The 24698-nt window shown below is 43.4% G+C and overlaps 1 protein-coding gene across 1 annotated transcript in view; it reads left to right on the top strand.

Annotated features, from left to right (window-relative positions):
* Positions 1-13768, top strand: part of EIF4E3 (eukaryotic translation initiation factor 4E family member 3) — an 85186-nt gene extending 71418 nt beyond the window's left edge. Inside the window, exon 8 of the mRNA XM_012720462.1 lies at positions 12863-13768. Within this exon, the coding sequence (XP_012575916.1) occupies positions 12863-12867 (5 nt within the window). The 3' untranslated portion in view covers positions 12868-13768. The remainder of the gene's footprint in view (positions 1-12862) is intronic.
* The last annotated feature ends 10930 nt before the right edge of the window (positions 13769-24698 follow it).

Raw genomic sequence — 24698 nt, forward strand, 5'->3', positions numbered from 1 at the left:
AGGCAGGCCTAGGACAAGGTGAAATAATGGGCTTCCAAATGCAACCGCTGTGGTTCTGCTCGGCAACCCACTCATGTGAGAGTGAAATCAGTCTCCTGCTAAATCGGGGATCGCAGGATTTCGATGCAAAACCCTCTTAGCAGCTTTGTCATCCGCCTGTTCTGTGGAGCATCCAAGGACACCGCTCCCATCCTTCTTGTGATTGCTCTGCATTCTATATTTAGAAGAATTGCTGTAGCACAAAATATGGTCCCCTGGCTCTCCTGGGCACGCTTTCCACCCTGCCCAAAAAGACTTCAAAAGTGAAGGGTTCGTGCTCTAATAGCACAATATTGGAAAGAGGTCCCAGATGGTATTTTTCCTTCAATATGTAGGCAAAACGCGCACATCTACATAGCGTGGGCTCCCATTTGATAAGCTCACAGGGTCTACCTCCTCACAGCTGCACCGCTGCCACCGGCACTGACGGTTGATAAACATGTGCGAGTGAAATGGGGTCATGTGGACCCATCTCTCAGTTCTGACACTTGGTTTGAAGATCCTTGCTCCAAGGATCTTTCTGATCCTGACAGGCAGTTTTCAGAATGTTTGTGGCATTCCAGGACCTTTAATAATTTAAAGCTATGCTTTAGGTTCAGCAATGAACAAAATAGACCCAGGGTTCTACCCCCCTCTGCTTGCAAACTGGATTCAGCATGCCCCCCAGCTCTCTGAGCCATGGGCTCCAAACTGCAGTCCGCTCAGCCCCTCCCCCTCCTTGTCTGGTGGGGGTTCAGGGTGAGCCAAAGTGCCCCCTTCCATGCATTCTGAGACTTGATTGAGAGGAGCCCTCTTTTCTTGCCATCCAGGAGGCCCTGGAATTTTCTTATTGCTTCCTCCGTTGACCGTCGGCTCATTCTAGTGATTCCTGTGTAAGTGAGCACTGTCTTGAGAGTGGCTTGCCTCTCACACCCCCTCCACTGTGTACTTCCCACAGAAGCTCTTTGAGTGCTGAGCAAGAGCCACATGCATCTTAAGGAGCCCCTCCTTCACACTCAGGAGATTGTTTGGTGGGTCCAAAGGGGTCTTTGTTTTGAGGAAAAGATCCCTGAGGCTCTCCCTGCTGGCTATGACTGACAGGGAGTGATCTGAATTCTCTGAGCCTCAGTTGCTCATCTGCAATAGGAAGAGTGAAGGCCCCTTTCCTTGGTGGGAGACTAAATGAGAAAGTACGTATGAAGTCCCTTTGCAAAGTACAAAATGCCGTGCATGTGTACAACTTGGGGTTAATGCTTCATGCTACCACAGGGTTCTGGCATGGTAGGCCTCTTTAAAGTCCCATTCTAAAGTAAAATCCAGAAACCTTTGATTTTGATGAAAATTCTCTTTTAGGATAAAAGTAATACGTGCTCATTTTAGCAAATGCAAACAATAATGATAGCTAGCTGCCCCAGCCCCACACCTCCTTTTAATTCCTAAAGGACAGTAAATGTGGTTGCCAGTGTCTGGAGATAGGCAGGTGGAGTTCATAGGGTCAGTGTGAGGGGAGCATGGCAGAGGAGATGTGGAGGAAGGAACATAAATAGAAAGGAGAAACCACAGACATATGGTGAACCTTGGAAGAGGCACCTACCCTCCTTACCCAGGTGGTACTGAAGAAAATGTCTACTAGCAACATGTGTCTCCTCCTCAGGTTTGGGAACTTCTTTAAAGGGACAGTCATTATGCCTCATGTATGTGGCTTCATCACCTGTAGGCCTTCTTAATGCTGCACTTGGACATGAGGTTTGAGGGCAGGCAGAACCCACAAGAGACGCTCACTTTATATTATTTTTTATAAAATATAAAAAATTATATTTTATTGTGTAGATGAACTAGGGTACAGGCAAGAGGTGGGGAGGGGTGAGAGGATTCACCAGAGTGGGGAGTAGAACAGGCAGATCTACTGAAACACAAGCTGAAGGGAGCAGCGGGCAAGGCAGGTGAGGTCTGCTGTGCCATATGTGGGTTAGTTCTCTGGCCGGGGATCTAACTCAGGCTGTAGTAGTAATAGTGCTAAGACTAACGCTGGGCCACCAAGGAGGCCCAACCCTGACTTTCTATAATTTAGAGAGCACCCCCCCACCATAGGTAATTAAATCATCACTCACCTTGAGCAACACATATACATTATCTTCATACCGAGAAACAGAAATTTTTAGCCCTGAAGGAACTTCAGGGGAGGTTTGTGGGTTTTAGCTTGAATCACTTTTCTTGTTGTATCTCATCCTCAATAATGGTTGTTTCTCTCCATGGTGTTACCAGAGGCAGGGGAGGTGAGTGTTCCCTGAGGAGGGGTCAGTGACTTGAGTAGAGCATCCTCTTGTTCTAACAAATCTCAGTGGTTATTTCATGTATCCATTTGTATGTTTCATTTTTTACAAAATAAAATGTAAACTTTTGCAGACAGAATTACTAATTAGTTCAGAATTCAACTGTTGGAGAACAAAATGTATTGATCTGTGACAGAATACAGGTTTGAAAGCCAATGTCATTAAAAGTCTCTTACTCTGACAGAACTCTTAGCTCCAATCATTCTTTCTTCATTGTATGAAGTTCAAAGTCGGTGAAAAAAAAAAGTGTCTTTTTGAAAGTAGAGATTCTAAGGTTAATTTTTAGCAACAGGCAAAGGAAGCCCTCAGCCCATCAGATTCCTTCAGTCTCTGTGTATGGCAGCTCGCCAGGTCAGCCTTGTAACTTAACCACTTGGGGGTGGGGGCCATTGTGTTGCCTTCTAGCACTCTGGCTGCTGTTCTCACAGGCCATGCAGGACCAGCCATGCCCAGGAACTGGAAGTGGGGGGATGCTGTGGAGATGCCACATGATGGCAGAATATACTCCAAATGACTTTTGTCAGTCAGCACACTGGTAAAGTGTTGTCTCCTGAGCACAGCTGGACTAAAGCCTGGGGACCCCCTTTTCCAGGACTTGGTGATTCACACATCTGGTGTAAGTTAGATCCTCTGGGGTTCGTTCTCTTCACTGGACACAGACCTGAATGGGGCTTTTGCAGCTGCACCTACTGATACAAACATGGTTTTCTAGAATGGAACGAAGATGCACCTTTGGGCATGATGAAGGGGCTTCTGAAATCTGTCAGTGTCTGAGATTAGTCAGCTTGGGGTGTTTTGGGGGGAGCCATTACTAATTTTATCCTGAACATGTTGCTGAGATATTCTGAGTCAGATGTCTTTGTGCTTCTGCCCCCAACCCTGGTGTTTACCCCTGAGCCCAAACAATGAGAACCAGGCCGATGATCCTATGCCAGTAGCTGTGCATGCCACCGTTGGAGGAAGAGGAAATGAGTTATTTTCCTCAGCTTTTTAAGTTGAAAGTGACAGCTACCCTTCTCACTCTTGAAAGGGACTCTGTGGAAACCTGATGGGTATGAACCCCAAGCCCTGGTATTGGTAGATCAGGAAAATCTCTCCAGGAGCCAGATGGTCCCTGTGTCTTGGCCTCAAGAGTCTCAAGAGTCTGGGGTTTTGTTTCTGTGGACATGTAACAAGCACCCTTTTCCCTTCAGCTAGGGATTGAGTCCATCTAGTTATGTAACAGTTTGATCCTCTGTGGAGGCACATAGAAGATTTGCTATTCAATTAGAACAATTCACTAGATAAATGGCTATAGATCTACTTCAAGTGGCAGGTGAGGAGTGGAATGTATCTGGAGGAAATGAAAGCAGACAGCCCCTTCTTTAAATGAAATATATTTGGAAGCTGAGGAAGCTCGGGCTTTTTGCAGGAACCCTGAGAAATCCAAGGAAGTTTCATTTATATGCAGTGAGGTGTTTCAAGTGGGAAGAAACTCTACCAGGTCATGTAGATGCTTCATGTAAAAATACTACAGGGTGGATTTCTGAAATGAGTTTTAAGAAAATATATCTGATAGGGAAGAGAAATAAGATGCTTGTGATATAGTTGGAGATAGGATGTTTAGAATTGTCTCCTTAGCAGTCATTGACCTGAATCAATCCACCCAGTGAGGCCCTCTTATTTTATAGTTGAGGTTCTGAAGCTTAGAGAACCAAGGTCTCTTTGCTCAAGGTCACAGTTTTAGTAAGCTCCAGAGCCAGAGGGACCTTAGGCCCCTCCCTCTCTACTTCCCTTTCCCTTACATAACTGTAGTTTTACAATCGCTTAAATCACATCTTTATACTCTACTTGGCCTCTAATTTCAGAACTCAGTTTATTCCATGCTTGAAGTTTTCATTGCGATCATTTTTGTCCATGTAGGAATTGAGCAAACTACCAAATCAACTTCAGTAACGTAACTTTAGGGGTGTAGTCCGAGAACGCTGCCACCACACCAGGGTTACTTCACCGCAGTGAACTCAAGTGCATGCTAAGTTGGCAGGCAATGTTGTCGCTTCGTGTTCACTTCTTACTTTGAAAGGATGAGCTGCTTCTTGGTTCAAAAAGCAGATTTTAAACCACAAAGGAAGTAAAGACTTATTTTCTATATTAGAGCTTTAGGGCTTCTTGAAGTAAAAATGTCCTTGACTACATGTAAACTGAAATTCACTTTGGGAGGAGAATCAAAGGTGTAGAAGAAACAGAAATTTACAAATAACAAAACAGTGAGTGATTCTGCTGTCTACCTGCTCTCCCGCCTTTGGATGGGGGGGGGGGGGGAGACCACTGCAATTGTAAATGTGTAATAGAACTCTTTCTAGGCAAGTTCAGTTTTGACCACTCACAAGCTAGAACCCAAGAATGCTTGCTCACAGGAGTGCTGGAAGTGAGCACAGGCTTTAACCCCAGCTGCACAGATTTGCCATCCCCCTGAGAAATGACTCTTGGGCAGCCTGGGTTGCCAAACCAGGTTCCCTTGACTTCTGCACCCCAGTTTCTTTTCATGGATCTGGCCTCTCTCTTATTGGAGTATTTCCCATGTGTTTGCTAAAGGGAAATCACCACCAAGACATCTGCAGTTTCCAGGCTTTGATGTACCCACAGGAAACTGAGCAGAGAAAACCTGAGTTACTTTGAGTCTACTGGGTGAGGGGGACATATTGCTAGTTTGGTTTGGTTTTATAGCAGCTGGAGGTGAAGCCCAAAGCCAGGGGCCAACATCACCGGAAATGAAAGTGTCTTCACTGGCCTCCTGCCGGAAACAAGAGCTTTTAAATTTTAATTCAAAAGAACAATAAGCAGAGGGACATACAGTAAAAGGTGTTTAGTTTCTCCTTGTTCAAATGGATATTCAGATCTTTGTGTGCTTTGAAAGTGTAAGGGTGTGTTTCTGAGTTCATAACCTTTGAAATGTAGCCTTTAAAGGTTTACAGAGTGCATTTGTCTGCCTAACTCACATCACCTCTCTAACAAATTCAAGTGTTAGGATGTCACCATTAGTGTGCAGGTGAGTGGACTGGGCCCTAGCAGACTTGCCTGTGAGTAGCAGACTGCTGATTCCAGGGAAGTGGCTTCCAGCTGCAAGGCACTTCTTCCAATTTACTAGGGAATAGGCCTGATGGTAAAGAACTTCCTTCTTGACCTCAAATTTTGGAGTAATCACTCCTTGGGGGCAGAGCCCCCTGTTCAGGATTCTATAGATAAAATAGAAACAAGAAATTAAACAATAATCATGATATGATTAACAGTGTTTATCAAGCGTGGACTCAATTCTATTACAAACTGCACACATGAACTTACCTAATCCTTTTAGGAACTATTGTTATCCAGTGAGATGCGTGTCCCAGTGACCTCTCTGGAAAGTGGTGAGCTAGGATTCAATGGATTCTGACAGCAGTTTCCTCCTCTTCTCCATTGTCCATATGTTTGTTGAGCATCTGCTTGATACTAGACCCTTTAATGCACTATTTGCATTGAATCATCACCATCCATGTTTTACAGAAGAAGGAACAGGTTCATTGTGGTTAAGTCCCAAATTCCTAAATCTATTTCCCAAACCTGATCTTGGATTCTCCTGCTCCATCACCTACTCAAACATGCCGTGTGCACTATAGCTATAGCACTGCGGACGCTGGACCACAGAGACTGTGTTCCCCCATAAGGAGAGATGGTCTGAGCAAATTCCTTGGAGCTCTGCTCTGAGCAGCCGAACTGACCTTCCCAGCTGCTTCTCATTGAAGTATTCACCCGGTGGGGAAAGGATGGCCCCGAGACTCAGTGATTTACTCAAAGTCGTGTATGTCTCACCGAGGAGCAGCCCTAGGACCTGAACACAAGTATTTTGTACATGGGGTCCTGGCTTAGGAGGTTGTATATTTCTGAGGATGCTGAACTTGACAGTGGGGGAGGGCTGTCTAGAAGAATGGGGTTTGGGAGTCCCCTTTCTATCTCTGTGCTATCCTGTTTAACTCCAGACCCTCTGCTCCTCCTCTCCCCTCCAGAAATGTAGAAAAACCACCACCCACCTTCTTCACAGGAATTTTGCAAAGATTAATTGGATAATTTCAGAATAGTTCTTTGAGCTGCTTGAAGGAATGGTATCATCTAGAAGAACAAAGTAAAATAACAATAATAATTATTATATTTAAATGTATTTATGAAAATCTTCTTGAGGGCAATTAAGAAGAGACCAGCTTGGACTTGTGGGAAATGCACAAGTTGATGAAATGTCTGTGTTACTGCCAGTCCCCTTGACCTGCTGGATTTCTGGTGACATGCTGGTGTCCGGTGCTGGGCCAAAGGCTGGCCATGAGGGTTTGCAAGTGACTTCTGTACAAAAATAACTTGCCCACCCACTTCAGCCCTGTGGGAGCTGGCACCTATCATGACCTCAGACTGGTTAACATGAAGTGCTCACACAGCTCTTTCCAAAAACTCCCTTCCTTGTCATCCACAAACGAGAACTTACATTTGGGGCTTCAATGTCTGTCCTGTAATTAATTACTGCCCATTTACTGCAGGGACAGAAAATTCTACTGTCTCAGCTGGGTGCCTGGAAGAACTTCTTTCACATCTGCTTGTAGAACCTGTGTTTGTATTTAGTGATGGGCCTGGCAGATAATGAGGTTTTGATGCCACAGAGCTATTTAGGCAAGTTTATTCTAGGCTCTCAGGATCCCTCAGCTGCTAACATCTGTTCTATTCAGATGTCGCCTTCCCTCCATTCACAGGGCCTGGGTTTGGGGAGCAAGATGTTCTCTTTTACAATCGGCTTGCCTTTGATCTTCAAGACTGGTTTCCCCGCTTAAACACCTGGCCATGCTTAGCCTCTGTAGCAATTCCACACTCCTGCACAGAGTTCTTATTCTTTCTATTCACAGATGGCTATCATGCTGTGTGCAACTGCAGCCGCAGTCTGCTCATCATCTGAGAATAGAATTTTTTCCCCCTCCAGCTAATGCAGACAGGATAACCTCTTAGGCAAACACTTGGGTACCTTCCCATCTCTTACAACTTCATTTTCTGCTCTGCTCCGCCCCCAGCAACTCCTATCCTATCCACAAAGTGTGAGAAGAGGCTGGCCCTGTGGATCAGGGCTCTTCAAACAGCTCAGGCATGTGAATCAGACAAGCATCTGATTAAAATACAGATTTGGTAGATAAATGGCTGGGCCTCAGATTTGGATTTCAGAGGGGTTTCCAGGTGAAGTCAATGCTGTCTATACATTAAGTCTCAAAGTCCTACATTACTTTCAGAATACTCTCCATTCTGACCTTCCCCTAATAACATTCTTATCTTTCCCCCTTTCTCTTAATTAAACTGAACTGATTTATCTTCTGTTCTGCACCTTCCTGCCCCAGGTGACTATTCCATACTTTAGTTCCAGGGGCTGATAGAGACCCAGAATATAGGATCAGAGAACTATATCTTAGATGGCAGGACTAAGACCTAGGTTGTGAGCACTTAACACATCCTTGTAATATTCTACCTTGGTAAAAGTTTTAAAGAAGTAATTTCATGGCAATGTGAAGTTAGGTATTGACTCTTTTTATTTTTGTACATATCTCCCTCTGTCCTCCCCAGCATCAGAGAACACAGAGGAACAACTCAGTAGTCATTCAGAGACCCTACACCTAAGAATGTCTTCATATCCCCTTGTGGTCAAGAAAACTATTCTGCTACTGAGATCAGTTCTTTCCATTCAGACTCGAGACAAGCAACCTCCATGTAATAGGTCTGAGAACATCATTGAAACGTTGTTCTCATAACTGGGTTCATGACAACTGTGACAGTTTTGCCTCTTAATGACTCTCAGGGGGACATTCAAGATGAACACAGACCTCTGAAATCTACCTGGTACAGTGGTTCTCCCTGGAGAGCTACTCTTATGCTGTCATTACACGGCCGCTTAGGGTTCGCTCATTGCTACCTCAATGTCAACAAACATAGAATACAAGTCACTGAGATTTGCATCCTGTTTCCCTAACAGGAATTCACTGTGTTATTTAAACTGACTTTTCCCATCCATTTAATGGGCACAGTTGTCATTATCATTGAGTGGGACTCAACATCTGATGGGCTCTGTGGAATCGCCTCTTCCTGAGGACGCCCCAACAAAACTCTCTGGTATAATATGGGTGCCCATGCCCATCAGAAGCACAACCTGTATTTGCTGCTAACAGACCACAGAGTTTCTGCTGTGCCTGCACCTCCCTTGAGCTCTTAGATGGCAGGGTCCTCACTATGGAGAGGGTAGTTCTGGCAGAGTAAGGACATCCAGGACAGGGAGAGGGCATGCGCATTAGGGACTCAAGGCTGTCACTCCTGATTAGATGTATAAAGGGATTTTGGTATGTTAACTGGTGCTTCCCTGCTTGACCAATGAGAATGGTGAGAATTAGATTGAGGAAATTGATCATAGCTATACAGCTGGTGTGTGGTGGCCCAAGCATATCTCTCGTTGAATAATGGTCTTACCCACCGGCGGCCCTGCTCAATATGAAATGAGATAATGCACATGAGAGTGAGTCAGCATCTGGCGTATGGTCGGTGGGTACTTGGGAAATCTTAGTCTTCTTTGCTCTTTTTCGACTCTGGACTCCTTTACGTCTCTGCACTAAATTCCTGGCTGTCCTCCTGTGGGGGATCGGTGGGGTGGCTGAAGTTTAACCTCTGACCTCCTCATTACCCAGCCTGGCTGGTGCTGTGACTCACGGTTTCCAGTTCTGCCAGCTGCACTGCTGTGCACGGGAGTTTTCTAGCTACAGGTTGGTAAAGTATTCCAGGGCAGGATGTTTACATCCCCTAGAGGAATGGGCACAGAATCAAGCCAGCCCTTGCTTGGCAACCCCTGGCTGTTCTTTCCAGCCTGAGGCGCTCTGCCAAACCAGCTCAGGAGAGGAAAACATAACAAGTGCTGATGTGCTTCCATTTTACATAGAACATAATAAAAGTTTTCAGGATGATTTATTTTCCTAAACAAGAAAATACAATGGATGCCATCCATTATTCAACATGCTAATGATAACCTTTACTCTCTTGTTGAGGATGATCTAAGGTAGTGTTCAGCTGAAGCGCAAAGACTACACAGAGCACACACAACCCAGGACTCTCCAGTGCAATGACAGTGGGAAAATTAATTGTGGAACAAGGGCTTCCAAAACTAAGGGGAAAGATAGGTTTCTGTATCTGCAGTTTTCCAAGCATCAAAAACAAACAAACAAACAAACAAACAAACAAACATAAAACAAAACCAGGGATTTTTTTCAATTTAGTGATTGACTTACAAATGTCCTCCATGCAAAGCCCTCCATGAACAAACTCAATGTATACTTTATTATAATTTTTATGAAATTAATTTCTTCCAACTGAAATTATTTAAAACAGATGGAGCAAAGGGCCCAGAATTGTTTAATTTCTCAAGATCCTCATTCATAGCCCAGCTAACACCTATGTGTGGGGTTGGAGGTGAGGGTGTGTGTGTGGGGGGGCTTGTGACCTGGAATATCACCATTCCCTTTCCACCTGAGAAGTAGAGCGCTCATTCCCCAAGAATTAGTTAATTTGAAAAATGTTAAAAGTTTGTTTTGATTGTGAGTGAGCTTGATAGAGTGGCAGAACTTCCACTTCTTGATGAATGAGGATTTTTTTCCCCAAGTAGAGAGTAAATGGTAATTAAGGTTATTAATTTCCCACATGTTTAGTGGTGTTATGTGTGTTCTAATGGAGATCAATAAAAATTAAATCAGTACAAATAGTTATTTTAGAATTAGCACCATAACTCAGATATTGATGTTAGCAGATAGAAGTTTATGTGTAAGTTTTCAAGGTAGTTTGTGGGCCAAATCTGTTCATTAATAGAAAGACTGGAGAGGGCAGTTTAGAGCTAGGCCTATAACATTTGTTCGTGTCTTCTAGGAGACACTATCTGTTAAATGTTTTTTAAATTTAAAAGCAAAAGCTTTGCCTGATTCCTTTACATGGTTTCTTGGTGCTGAAAATGTAAACATCCCTTTAAAAAATGTAATGGCTTCAGCCAGTCTGCAAACATTTCCCCCATCTTGATTTTTAGATTTATGAGTAAATGAGGGCAGATTTCTCAGTTCTGAATCATGGCAGAACAGGCTGTTTTGGGGAGCGGCTGGGGCTTGGACACTAGAGTTGGGTGACGGGGTTACCCAGGCAGGACAGGCTGGCTAACCTCTCTCAGCCTGTTTATTTATTCTTCTGTAAGATGAGAACGATTGATTGTAGGATATTGTGAAATAGAAATAAAGTAGCATAAGTTAGGTACGTGTGCAGTACCTAACACAAGAGAATCCTTCAAAAAAGGTTGCCACCCCACCCTCCCAAAAAAGAAGTAATAACTTAAATATATGTCAAGCTTTAAAAAAAAATAGAGAAATTAAGGAAAAACTCACATATTATATAGTCATATACTTAGAGTAATAAAAGAAGGTCTGGTTTTACTTCTTTTCCTCTAATTAACGTGGACTGAACGTCTGTCTTGTGTCTTGTGCTAGGAACAATGTCTTTCTCCAGAGCAGTGACACCTAGCTATGCAGTGTTCTGGTCACATTTTCAAGGTTTTTCCAGCAGGAAAAATTGGCTTGATCCATTTCTACTAAAACCAACAGTCTACAAAGTTGAATGGCTGGGTCTCATTCTAGAGACTTCTAAAAGAGAGTTCTAAAACTATGCTCCTCTTGATGAAGGGGCTTCTAAAATTTTTTAGGCTTAACTCCACCATTCCCTACTTGCAATAACATGTTTAGGATTATTCTAAATGAATCTGAGACTTTCCACAACTATGTCTATTTCAAGTTTGTTCTCGGAAGATGGAACTCCACAGAAGGCAGTTCACATGATTTTTAGTCCGAATCTATAAATAATCAGTGTATCCATTTTAGCCCCCAAAACTCCCATCTGGTTCTCTGTTCACACAAGCCACTAGGCCGAAAGCTTGGAACGGTAATAATAACCTGCCGCGCAATGAACATCGTGGGATAATTGTGATCGTAGTAGAGGCGCCTCACTTCCGGTTTTTGGAGGACCATCACTTGGGCTTCCCCAAGGTAATTTGCACAGGATTAGCAGGCTGGAGGGAAACTATCACTTGTAGGAAGGCATCATTTGCTCTTCTCTATGCACTTATCCTGTGAGTTTGCATACATTAAGATTCTAATGGTTCAGAGGAAGAAGGCCTGACCTGGTCCAAGCACTGGGTGCAGACTTTTTAGAATTCATGCCTGTGAGAGAGGCAGAAGAACACAGCTTGTTTGGGGGATCCCAGATGGAGTTTGCAGAATGGATATTAGAAAAATCATCTCTTTTGACTGGTAAACAGAAATTTAAATTGGAACGGCACTGAAAAACCATACATGTTGGAATGTAGGGGGGTGGGGTGCGGCAACCCATGATGTCACTTTTGCATCTGTAAAGTCATTTTGTAGAGTCATCTGCACTTTAAGAATTCCTAATGGGTACAGGCAGTTCAGACTGAGCTGAATGTGTTGGAGTCTCTGATCATGTTCTTCTGATTAGAAGGGGCGGGGGTGGGGGGATAATAACAGATACACAAATACACACTTAACAAAAGTTGGGGGAAATGTGGGCACCAGATATGTCCCTGCTGACTGGGGGATGACAGTTGAAACGAGGAGAACATTTCAAGTGCAGGGACTGAAGCAAGAGCAGCTCCCCAACGGGAGTGGGGGAGAAAGGTCAACAAAGGTAAGTCCATAAGGAAAGCAGGGGGGAGGGGGGCAGAAGAATGGACCAGGTGAGAGAGTAAGGGATGCAGAAGGCAGAAGGCAAGCAAACAGAACCCACCGTGTTGTATTAGGAATGTTTAATTTGAAATCGTGATCCCTACAGTTATTGAAAATGGAGCAGTTAAAAAGGAAAGCAGCTCAATTGTGACAGGGCAGAAGGAACTGAGAAATATTTGACATTCAAGTGCCTTTTTTTTTTTTAATCGCCTGTGTTCCAAAGTTCTTATTTTGCATCTGGTTAAATGCATAATAATCTTTCTTCCTGCATCATGAGTCACTATGTGTTCTGCAGCCTATTTATGGAGAGGAAAGGGGTAGCTGCGACTGGAACACTAAAGGGTGCCCCCTTGCCCTGCACCATCAACTCTCACTTTTTATCTTGACCCTGTTGGGGTGATGAGCAAATACATAGGGCAATCCAGAAGGAAGGGAGAGGAGATGTGAGCCAAAGAATTCCTGTATGTGGGAGTTAGAAGTAGATCGTTCTGCTCATTCTTAGGCCACTTTTCATGAAAGAGGATGGGGTTTTTACTTTAGCCAAACTCTTGCTTCCACACCAGAGCACCCAGGATTCTGTCCCAGAAAGTCATTTCATTTACTCACAACCCCCAAACAAACCCGGAATGGTGACCATCTTTTTCTCAGGGTGCATTGTTGCCCTGACCTCTCTCTCTCTCTTTTTTTTTTCTGACCATCTTTTTCCTATGCCTTCCTCAGGGTGACTGGCAGTGCAGCCCCAGAACTGGCAAGTCTGATTAAGGATTTAAATTCAGGCCCGTTCATGATGTACGTTAACTTTGTGGGTGGAAAGAAACCTGGAGAAGAGAGAGGAAACAAGCCTTAAAGCCTCCAAAAATTGGCAAGCAGACTTCCGGAATGAGGCTTCTCCAAGGATCTTCTCCTCAAATTAAACCTGGGACTGAAATACATTTGCAAGTGATCAGGCTTAAAAGTGGGGTTGGGTTTCCTTGTGTCATGCTGATTTGGGCCCAGGGAGTTCTGTGGGCATTTTTGGAGAAGAGGCAGGGCAGCTATGCACCCTCAGAAATCAGAACTGAAAATTGGGGGTCACATACCACTCACTTAAGTCAGAACCTCCCTCTGATATTCTTCTCTAACTACGTCATGGCTTTCTTAAAGAATGCTGCTTTTAAAAGGTCCCATTATGCAGTAAGAGTCACAGAACATCTATGCCTCACAAAAATTAATCAGTTGCCTTTAAGGTTTGTGTGCCTGCTCCCATATTCTCTGTCGTGTCTGGCCTTTGAAAGCGTTGGCCACCATTTTGGACATGTTTATCTTGTGCGATCAATTAAAGATGATTTTAAAACCCATAGATTTCTTTTAAATGCCAAAGAGACCGGCAGAATTTTTGCATCCGTAAATGGTGGTCATAAGCTGCCATGAGATGGCACTGTAGCATAGATTATGGAAAGAGGTGGCTGGATGGTGTAAGGACTGAATGAATTAGAAGTAGATGGCCAGGTTGGCAGGTGAACACACGGGAATTATTCCCATGGAGATACGGGAACTAGGAAACGTGCTAAGAGCATGTCACATTCCCATCGGACTTCAGTCGGAGGAAGGTGCCCAGGAAGACAACGCACGCAGACCCTTTTCCCATTCCTGAGACAGATGAATTTCAGGTTTCAACTGAAACAAAGATTTTAAAACTCAGAAGTAAGAGAGATCAGCCCAAAACCAAAAGTACAAAATGGAAAGGTGGGCTCCAGTCTTGCTTCTGTCTCTGGCACGCAGTCACTAAGGTCCATGCGAGAAGCCTTTTTAGCCACTCTCCCTTCCTCAGCCCTTCCTTGTCACCTCTGAAGGGGTGTAGACTGTCCTCCACCAAGTGGCCAACCCCACAAGGCCTGGCTGTGGAGTCCGCGTGTCGGTGCCAGTATATTTAGCTCCTGTTTTTTCACAGAGCAAGCACTGCCTTTTACAGATGGGCACCGGGGAATAAAAAGTATTCTGGGATAGCAGTGCAGCAAGCTTTTTTTTTTTTTTTTTTTTGGCCATGGTCTCTTTGAGAAGGACTCCCTTAATGCAGCCTTTGCCAAAGAGGCCCTGGTTTAGGGCAATCCCTTAGTGATTAAAAGGGGGAGGCAGGGTGGAAGCCTCATCCAAATTCCTTTGTAGGGACACCTCAGCTCAGGTGCAGTTGAAAACAGCAAACTCGCCAGCCTATTCCCGGGCTTCAAGAGAAAAGCTTTTTTAAAAATCACAGTTTCTTGGAGATCTTGGGCTATTGTGATACCAAATGGGTATTCTCTTCGGCTTGGCGTAAAACCAGGTAAATGCTTTTCTTTGCTTAGCAAGCAGGTATGCTCAATGCTATGTACTTGGGTGAGGGCCCACATGCTGCTGGAACATCCATGGGATGGTTTGCTGAAGTTCTGGGCATCCCTGCAAACAGTGTGACTACCCTGGCTAAGCAGGAGTCATGGGGAAGCCTGGTTTTATATGAAAACATCAAAGTATTTTAAAAATATTCTTTTTTTACATCGTAGTTCATTTTTGTACAGTCATTCGTTTCTTCCCTCATCACCAGGGTAGTTTTAAAAATGATTTTCCTTTGCACCTTCCCAGTAGAGAAAAACAGGTGGAATATCAGGCAATTGGCAATAGCAGTCAGAGTCCAATCAAAAATTGGGGTGTGGTGGGGAGGGGGAGTTGTGGTCTAGAAAACCACACATGGCAACATGATCTCTGAAACCCGCAGAGCCCAACACAAAAACCCTGGGTGTTCTCTCAGCTGGATTCGGCTTCCATTGTGGGGGGAGGCAGGCTTACCTTGTCTCCGGGGCAGGAAAACCCCATGCCAGAGTCTCTGGAACAGAAACAGATAATGCCCAATCTTATTCCAGCGAGTAGATGCATTTCTCACCTTCCCTCATGAAATCGATGTGAAATTAAGACGTATGTTTTTCAGAGTATGAACGTTAAGTGGAGGTTCATCTAGGGATGGAGCAAAGAGAAATGAATTACATTTTGCTATTTATATCTTCTGCTTTCTGGTGGCAAAAATCTTGTAAGAGCATGCACAAGCTTTGTTCTGATTACCTGCTCATTTGAGAATACTGAATTATACCCCTAAACACACATACTTCATAGTTTTCTTATTAAGTGTCATTTTGAAAATCGTTTCAGACACTCACCATTTTTTTCCCAACAGGGCACTCTTTCCCCCTTAAATGGACAAGGTTACTTTGTCGTTCATAGGTGTATGAAAGGTATCTCTTAGTTCATAACTTTATGTATGAAAGTTGGTATCTAATGGTCTCAATCCCTCACTCAAAACTTTTGGTGTGGAATTTAAAATTTGGGGACATTTATAAAGGTACTCTAGTGCATGGCCATATGTTATGACCCTATAATATATACATTACTGTGTCCTCAAGGAAATAGATATATGCTCACACTAAGCGGGAAAAAATAATGCTATTAATATTCCATATCAAGTTATATCTTGCCAACACTGAGTCAACTTTAAAAATAAAGGGTGAATAAGGGAATGTGGATCTGTATTGACACTGTTTATGTGTGTTTATACTTCAGAAGAAATATAGAAATTACATTCAGAGCCTGTGGATGTTTAAAAAGGTAACTTAGATTGGGGTCCGAAATTGCCTGGAATCACCATCCCTTATATATCCATTGTTTTTTGCTTTTTGACTCTCACTGACGAATTGAGTCTCTGGCCCAGCAGTTGCAAACTAATGTGCTTAACGGGACCAGAGAAATCATGTAAATGGGTGAGTTGGGGTAGATAATAGGGAACAGTGAGGATGAACACATAGGAGAGTCCCTGCAGCAGCCAAAGGACACAGCCGCCATCAGGCAGCTCCTGACCATTGCTGCCCGGTAGTATAGTACCAAGGCCAGACCACTTAGCAAGATAAAAAAAAAAAAAAAGTATGTAAGATAGTCCCAGTTTTATATCTACTTATTATTAGGGCTCAGTAGACACAACTGTGTTCCAGGCAAGTGTTTAATGTCCAATTTCTAAATAAGAGATATAGTAAGACAAATATATATGAGCTATATGTTTTACTTTCACAGGAATTGTCTTTAATTTCATTTTTCATTTTTTTAAAGATTTTATTTATTTATTTTTGTATAGGAGAACTAGGATATAGGCCAGAGGTACAGGGGACAGGGAGTGAGAAGATTCACCAGAGGCAGAGTGGGGAACAGAATAAGTAGATCCACTGAAATACACTGTTGAGGGGAGCAGCCAGCACAACAGGAGAGGTCTCCTGTGACATGTCGGTCAGCTCTCTGGCCGGGGATAGAACTCAGGTCACCTCAGATGGTATTAAAGGCTTCAAAATGGTAGTGCTGAGACTTAACACTGAGGGCACCACAGAGGTACAATGTATTCCCAATTTCAACTGGTAGCAAACATTTCTAAAATTTCTTGCAAAGCATATTGCTTGTGATCTTTTCACTAGTCACTCAAAACTATGTATATACCAAAAACTAAAATAACCTTGCAAGTGGTTTCTGTCATTTCCATTCTGACTTTGATGACCTCCCTACCCAGTCTTTTTTTTTTTCTTAAAATTTTGGGGTTTTTTGCATAGAAAAACTGGGGTGTAGGCCAGAGGTGTAGGGGTGGGGGAATGGTAAGAGGATTCACTAGAGAGAGGGGAGGGAACAGAATAGGTGGGGAGTCCCATGCTAGGGAGTGACAGAGAGGTTTGCTCTACCATATGGAGGTCAACTCCTTGGCCAGGATAGAACTCAGGCCTCAGTGATAGTGCTAAAACTTAACCCCTAGGTGACCAAGGAGACTCCCTACACAAGCTTAACACCCATGGCCAGGTGTTTCAGCTATGCATTAGGTACAATGAAATTCCCCCACTCCACTAGACCTTGCTGTTCTTATTTTCCCCACTGACTGTTGAAGGCTTCAATCTCCTGCAGTCTCTTCCTTTTCCCACCTGTCCATGTCTCCAAAGATATGGACAGATAACATCTCTGGTTATTGTCTCCTCCTCCTTCACTTTTAATCTGACCCAACAGAAATAAACTAAGCCCCTACTAAACCAATACTGTGGGCTTTTTCTGGGTTCTTGAATTAACTTACAACCTTTGAAACCTTCTCTTCTCTGGTGCCCACATCATATGTGCTTCCATTTCCCCTGTTTTCTCCATCTTTTTATTAACCACAGTCCATTTTCCTCCCCCAAGATCTGGCCTCAGCTTGCTCTTCTCTACAATCCAGCCTTTGGTTCTTCCCAGAACCTAAAATTACCTGCATGCCAGCCATTTCACAAAGACATCTAGGTGTGCTTTTCTCCTCACTGACAAGACCTGAGTTTCTACTTGGTTATTCCACAGGCTACTCAATTTAGTCTCAAACTTAGTCTCTCCAAAACAGACCTTCTTAACTTCTTCTCTAGTCAACTCCTCTTCTGCTCTCCATTTTCTGATGAGTGAATTTAAATCAGTCATCTATGACCTAACCCGTGGTCACGGTCCCTAAGGTTTCTTTTTTCATTCCCACTGACAGTCTGTCCTTCAATCTTATTTCTACTATCCCATTTCCCAGTTTCTCCTCTCTCCAGTCTGTCCTCTAGGGTTGAAGATTAGTTGCTAAACCCCCACAGCCCTCTCAGTCACCTGCTTAAGCAGTCTAGGATACTCATTGCCTTCCAAATTAAGTTGACTCTTCTTGCCAAGCCCTTAAACTTTTGCTAAGTCTAGTCTACCTGTTTTTCATCTTATTGCCCACAATTTCCCTTTGTGTACTCTGTAAGTTTGATAAAGTAGACAACAGGTTGAAACCATTTACTATCTTCCAGATGGAAATGTGTGCTTCCTTCTTATCTAAATTATAGGCTTGCATGCCCAGAGGCTAAGGTATAGTTGTTAGGGTTTGGGCAGTTCATGAATAGTACTACACAGTATAGTTTCTCACCATCTCCATTTGTACTTCCCAGGACAGTTGTGTCTCATATATTCTCCCAGTGATAAGATGAAAGAAGAGTTCATAAACTCTGAATATATTTAATGTCACTTTTATTGCATTAATTATTTCCTGAGCAAGTGTTAAAAAACTGTGAGACTTGGCTAAATAAAAATAAGCTAACCATGGCTAAGAGTGTCAACAGATTAGTAATAGATTATGGCAAACACTGACCCATAGTAGCAGGAAAAGTCAAGAGCAAATGTTCTGTGAATAGTGGTCATTGGTGGCATCTGATAGGGCCATGAGAATGTAAAAATATTTAAAACCATCATAAATTACTGAAATAAAGTTTTATATCAAATGTATGGTTCACTTAACAAAACAACAAGGTGAATGAACTTACTTTGTTGGAAAAGATTTCTGACTCTACGTTTTGCTGTGGAAAACACTACTGGTACATCATCAGAGATGACAGTTTTTCACTGGCTATCATTAGAAATACAAGTCCCTATTATTTTGCTAACACTTATATACAGGATTTTCTGCTTTTATTTTGGCCCCTAGAGCTTTCCATGGTACGACAGCAATGAGATTACTTTTTTCCTGCCATCACTGAAGACAGGTGGAGGCTGAGGAACTCCAAGAAAATCCCTATCTCCACATAGCACCAGGTTAGGGAGAATTTTGTGGAATCCATCCTGAATTTATCTTTTCACTCTAAAGAAAGAATGTGGAGAAATACTGGCCCTTCTCCGCTGGCCTCATAAGGAAGTTCCAAACCCATCATCATATTTGGGGAAAGGGGCAAACTCTACTTCCCCACACAATTTGAGTTGGACACTCATTCTTTTAAACTGGATAGGTTATCTTTTTTCAAATTAGGCAAATATATCCTACCTTTCAAAGTTCAAGTTCCAATTCAAGTAATTGGGAATTCTCACATGCCTTCCAGAAACTACTTAGTCCCTCAAAGCATTGTTAATGCCAAATTCAGGTACCTTAGCTTCTACCAACACAACCACCGAGTCAAGACAGTGTCTGACTGAGGAAGCACTTGTCATTTTAGTGTGCATTGGTGTTACTTCCCCATGACACACTGTTGCTGGGAAAATGGAGACTTGCTCACCGTGTATTTTGAATCTCACAGCTTCAACTAATGCTGAAAAGGCCATTTCAAGGCAAATTCAAGGCTGTGGCACTAATGGATTAATAACCTATGGTTAATTATAAAGTTGTTGGGAAGCAAGTATCAAGCAAATATAATAAACAGCTGAGGCTTTTGAAATCTTCCCAAGTTTATAACCCTAAGGTTCTGCATGTGTGGGCTGCATGGCTGGAGACGATGATTCCAATATTATTACCCACAGATAAGTTTCGGTATCTCCCACATCCCCATTATGTCTTGCACATGCTGACATGCCAGGGAGTTGCTGCACATTTCACATCAGCAGCTTCTAGTACCTGCGTGTTACTGATATTATCAAGATCTGGCACTTGAAGATTATTCTGGATAGAAAACATTTGTCAGTGGAAGATAAAACACTATCGGAATCTCATCTTCCTAGCCGTGATTTTACCACGACCACATTTTTCTCCAGACATCACCGGGGTAATTTGAATAGAGGCTGATGATTTTTGAAACACACTTGCAGCACTGGTTTTAGACAGAATCTCTTCTGCTTTTCAAGCTCATTGATCCTCATTGTGACACACCACATCTGGTGGTGTCACCTCCTGTTCTGTTTATGTACATTGCACGGTGTCAAGTGGAACTGGATTTTGGCACAATCGTCAGCCAGAGAGATCACAAATCAAACATTACTTCTGAAAACTGCAATAGAAGTGCCAGTGTATTTTAAATTTTGTTCAGACTTTTTAGAATTAAGAAATGGTGCTATCTATTTTAAAAGCTTGAACAAATTCTTGTTCAAAGAGTGACTGTTTCCACAAACTAGAGGGCAAAAAGCTTAATTACTTGATTGAGCTAATGTTCACTGAATGGATACTGTGTACTGGGCACTGTGTCCAGCACTGCCTTCCCTTTCTAGGCTACACAGGAGTGAGCAAAACTAAGTCAAACTTTCAGGTCAGTAAGTGAGACTTGTGCACCGACTGCCAGCCTCAGATGCCGAGACTCCCAAGTTTATGTCAGTAGTCTTCATCTTCTGCCCCAGAATCAGGCTATCTATCTAACTTCCTTTCCTGTCTTTACTAGGACAGCAGTAGGCATCTTAACTGACATGCCCACTAGAGCTAGAAGGTCTTACAGAGGTGCCCAGGGCCAGGGGCAGAGGCAGGGAATTAGTATTTAAGTGCAGAGTTGTGTTTGGGATGATGGAAATTTTCTGGAAGTGGGTGGTAGTGACAGTCATAGCATTATAAACGTGTTTTGTGCCACAGAACTGTAGGCTTTAAAATGGTTACAGTGGTAAATTTTGTGTTATGCCTATTTTACCACAATAAAAAACTTATACTTGCAAAATTAAACTCTTCATTTCCGTTCCCCAAACGTGTTTCTCCTGCCCTGGTCATCTGTGTAATGACACGTCTGCTCACCATTAGACTCATGTTATATACTTGATGTCATTGTCCTTGATCCACTCCTTTTTCTAACACTCAGCAGCCCATTCATCCCTAAATCTGGGGGGCTCTCCCTTCCAAGTATATCCCCAATCCAACTGCTTCTCATAGCCTTCATTTCCGCCACTTGACCAAGTCACCTCTTACCTGGACCACAGTACCTTGTCGTTCTCTCGCTGCTCTTCCTTTTTCCCTTCTTTAGTTCTTTGTCCACATGGCAGTGTGGGTGCATGCACTGGCTCATCCCATTCTTCTGTGCCCTCCCCCTACACATACCCCAGTGCTTTCCCATTACAGCAAGATCAAAATCCCAACTTCCTCTGGGCCCATGAGGCCTCAGATGACCTGCCCCTGACTGCACTGCTGAACTGACCCAAAGTCACTGTTGTCTTCTCTTTGTTCCAGCCACACTGGCCTCCTAGAGCATGCTAAGGACACGCTTTCGGTGGGCCTCTCACTTGTTGTTCTCTCAGCCTGAGTACTCTGTCCCCGCTATGTCAGTTTCGCTCAAATGTCACCTCAGAGAGCTTTTGAGCTGTGTAAAATGGCCTTGCCTCTGCAGCAGTTTCTCTCACTAAGCCTGCTTTGTTGTCTCATCTGATTGTTTGTTGTATGAAGGGAGGATATTTTTTTTTCTTGGTTCTGTCTACTGCCTTATTTCCAGTAGCCTGGAACCAGTATGCTATCAGTAAATATTATATAACATGCAAGGCACTTTGCTATGTTTCTTAGCTATCATTCCTAATGAAAGAACTCAACTTATAAAAAGAATTGAGTTAACGATAGATTCCCATTTGGAATTAATTGACTTTTCCCTTTCTTATGTTAAAAATTTAAGTTTTGGCCCTCCCTGGTGGTGCAGTGGGTTAAAGTACTAAGAAGCTAAAAATATTTAAGTTTCATGTATAAGATTTTTAGGGCCTTTTTTTTTCTTTAAAAATTTATTTATTCATGCATACAGAAATGGGGTACAGGCCAGAGGTGCAGGGGTGGTGAGAGGACCCACCAGAGACAGAGTGGGGAGCAGAACAGGCAGATTGTCAAAGTACACTGCTGAGGGGAGCAGCGGGCGGCCCATGTGAGGTCTGCCTGGCCATGTGGGGTCACCTCCCCGGCAGGCGAGGATTGAACTCATGCGGAAGTGGCTTTAGCTACTTAGTGCTGTGCTCCAACCTGCTGCGCCACCAGGGAGGGCCCAGGGCATTAAAAAAAAGATTTATGTATTTATGCATACAGAACTGGGTACAGAGCATAAGTGAAAGGGTGGTGAGAGGATTCACCAGAGACAGAGTGGGGAGCAGAACAGGCTGACTGACAAAGTACACTGCTGAGGGGAGCAGTGGGCTGGTCAGGAGAGGTCTGTCACGTCATGTGGGACCGGGGATCAGGGATCCAACTCACCTCTGGGACGGGGATTGAACTCATGCTGAAGTGGCTTTAGCTTCGTAGTGCTGTGCTTTTTAACCCACTGAGCCACCAGGGAGGGCCCTTAGGACATTTTTTAAAATGAAATTTAAAAATTGGTGAATTTTTGGCAATTTAATGAAGATTTGGGAAAACTTAGAAGCAATCCAGGACAGGTAGATGTAATTCCAAAACACCTCGGTGAGTCTGTGGTTTCAGTCCAGGCCCTTCTGATTAGGACATTCAGAGAACCAAACCAATGGGCTTAGTTAAAAAAAGGAGCTTCCTCTGATTTCTGTGACTACAAAGCCCAAGCCATAGACTTAAGGTTGACTGTGTTCAACCACTCAAATGGTGCCATGAGTTTTCATTGTCACCATTTCTCAGTAGCTCTGCACATCTGGTTTTGGGTTCATTCTCAGGTAGCTCTAGAATATGCCAAGGGAAGGAGAGCTTCTTTATCTCATGAGTCTAGCAAAAAGCCCAGGGATTGAGCCTCATGAAAGCATAGGCATGGTCAACCATGTGCCAAGGGTCGCCATTTGCTTGACAGACCTGAATCACGCACTTATTTTGCACTAGAAGAGTGAGGACTTAAGGTTAGTCCCTCACAGACTTGTGGGCCAAGCAATAGGAAGGGCTTATTCAAAGGGAAATCAAAAGAATATGAAATGGATGCTCTCAGGAAAAACATTCACTTTTCTCGAGCTCAAGAGAAGACGTGTTTTGTGTTGTGCTTTGATCTGTTTTCCTCTAGCCTTTTGTTGTAGCAGCTTTAACTTGACTGTGAAGGGACTTCTGTGGGCTGTAGAATCTGAACAGACTTTTCTTAGGAGAGAAGAGATCGGTGTGCATGTCATACCATGATCATTAGAGGTTGAAGGACATGGAGTATGATAACTAGGGGTAATGGTGAGCCAATTCTAGAAACTTCATTGACTTAGATAAGGTTGCTCCTTAAATGAGACAATTGATATTTCATTGAAAAAGTCATTGAATGGTGCAGTCATCACAAGTAAGTCATCATTACCTGCCTGTCCGTTGTCCTCATCCCTTGCACTTGCTCATCACACACCAAACCCAGCCTCCGTTTGACTCTCATGTGTATTCGCTTGACCAAGCTCTAGCAACTAATTCTCACATATTCGGGTGAGCCATGCCCCTGGCCCGTTCGACATTATGGCACAGTAGTTAGTTAGTTACTTCTTTCTTCAGAAAGATGTGATTTCTACACCTGACTATGCCATTCACTAGGGTAAGTTACTTACCCGTCTAGTTTGTTAGTTTCCTCATCATTGGGTATCATTGGGTATGATAATAGCTATGTTATGGTATCATGATGGTTGAAAAGAAAAATCTAGATTAAAGACTGAGTACAGCTCCAAACTCACACTTAGTGAATGTTTTTGTTGCATAAATGAATGTTCCATGCCAGTGACTGTTGACTAATTGTAGGCTGTGGGCTTTCAGCTTTTGCCCTGCATCCCAGGTGAGATTTTCTAGGTCTAGCTATGTCACGGATGGGACAAACACACCAGCTAGAACACAAGGTGGTTTGCCTTTAGGCAATACAAACCAATTCTGGCATAATTAAGAAAAAAAGGGAATTTATTTTAGGGATCACTAGAATCCCAGAAAGCTGAAGGGAAAGTTGAACAGCTCGGCCTGGGAAGTACAGGAACCAGGCTCAGAGCCAGGATAGTGGGAGCAGCCCCTGGGGCACCATGTTCAGGATGAATCAGCTCCAGAAAGCTGCTAATCCACCCATCATTCCATTCACATTCCCAGGAGAGCACTTGATTGGTCTAAGGAAAACACACGACTCAGACTTGACCAAACAAGACACCTCCTAAGACACAGTTGTCATAGGAAACAGCACACAGAGGCATGCCACACTGTGTGCCGTGTACTGAATGCTCTTAAAATACCGAAGTGCCTAAGTTAAGCCCATGCTAAGTCCAGAGAAGTCCAGTGCCTGCCTGCGTATAACTCACAGTCCCACAGTGACTGCATAAATAGGACCCCTTGGTCCTAGAGTAGAAGGAAAGACCTTTGTCTCCCTAGACCCATGGGCAGGAGAGAGCAGTCTGCACAGGAAAACAGAGGCACTGTTAAAAGAGGGGTTATGGTTGCTACCAGGAGAAAACCAGCAGCTGCTCCACAGTGCCTAATTACATGTTACTCCATCTTCCCAGACTCTAGTTTCCTCTTCTGCATAATGGAGATGCTAATGTCACCGACCTCATAGGGTATGTTGAAGATGAAACAGGTTAACACTTGTAAGGTGCTGAGAATAGTGCCCAGAACATAAAAATGTGCTATATAATCACTGTTAGCACCACCGTTAGCATGCCAAGTTCTTGAGCGACTCTTCCTTCTGACATGTTCTTTTCATGACAAAGCGCTGAAGAGGGGTAAATTCCTGACCACACCCCATATCCCCCAGCAATAGGATTTTTGAGTAGTAATAAAAATGAGGAGGTAGAAGTTTGGCAACATCTCCTTCTGCAGTCATGTAGCCAGTGCTTTCTCAAGCTTCCCCTTTGACTATGGCTCTGCAGCCTGTAAGTGTTAATTTAAAGTGAACTCTCTAAATAGCAACTTGCGCAGGAGCCTCTGGCAGGGCAGACAAAGCCCTTCTCTGCTGAA

The sequence above is a fragment of the Condylura cristata genome, unplaced genomic scaffold (genome assembly GCF_000260355.1).
Source record: "Condylura cristata isolate star-nosed mole 26May11 unplaced genomic scaffold, ConCri1.0 scaffold00004, whole genome shotgun sequence".
Taxonomy (NCBI): Eukaryota; Metazoa; Chordata; class Mammalia; order Eulipotyphla; family Talpidae; genus Condylura; species Condylura cristata.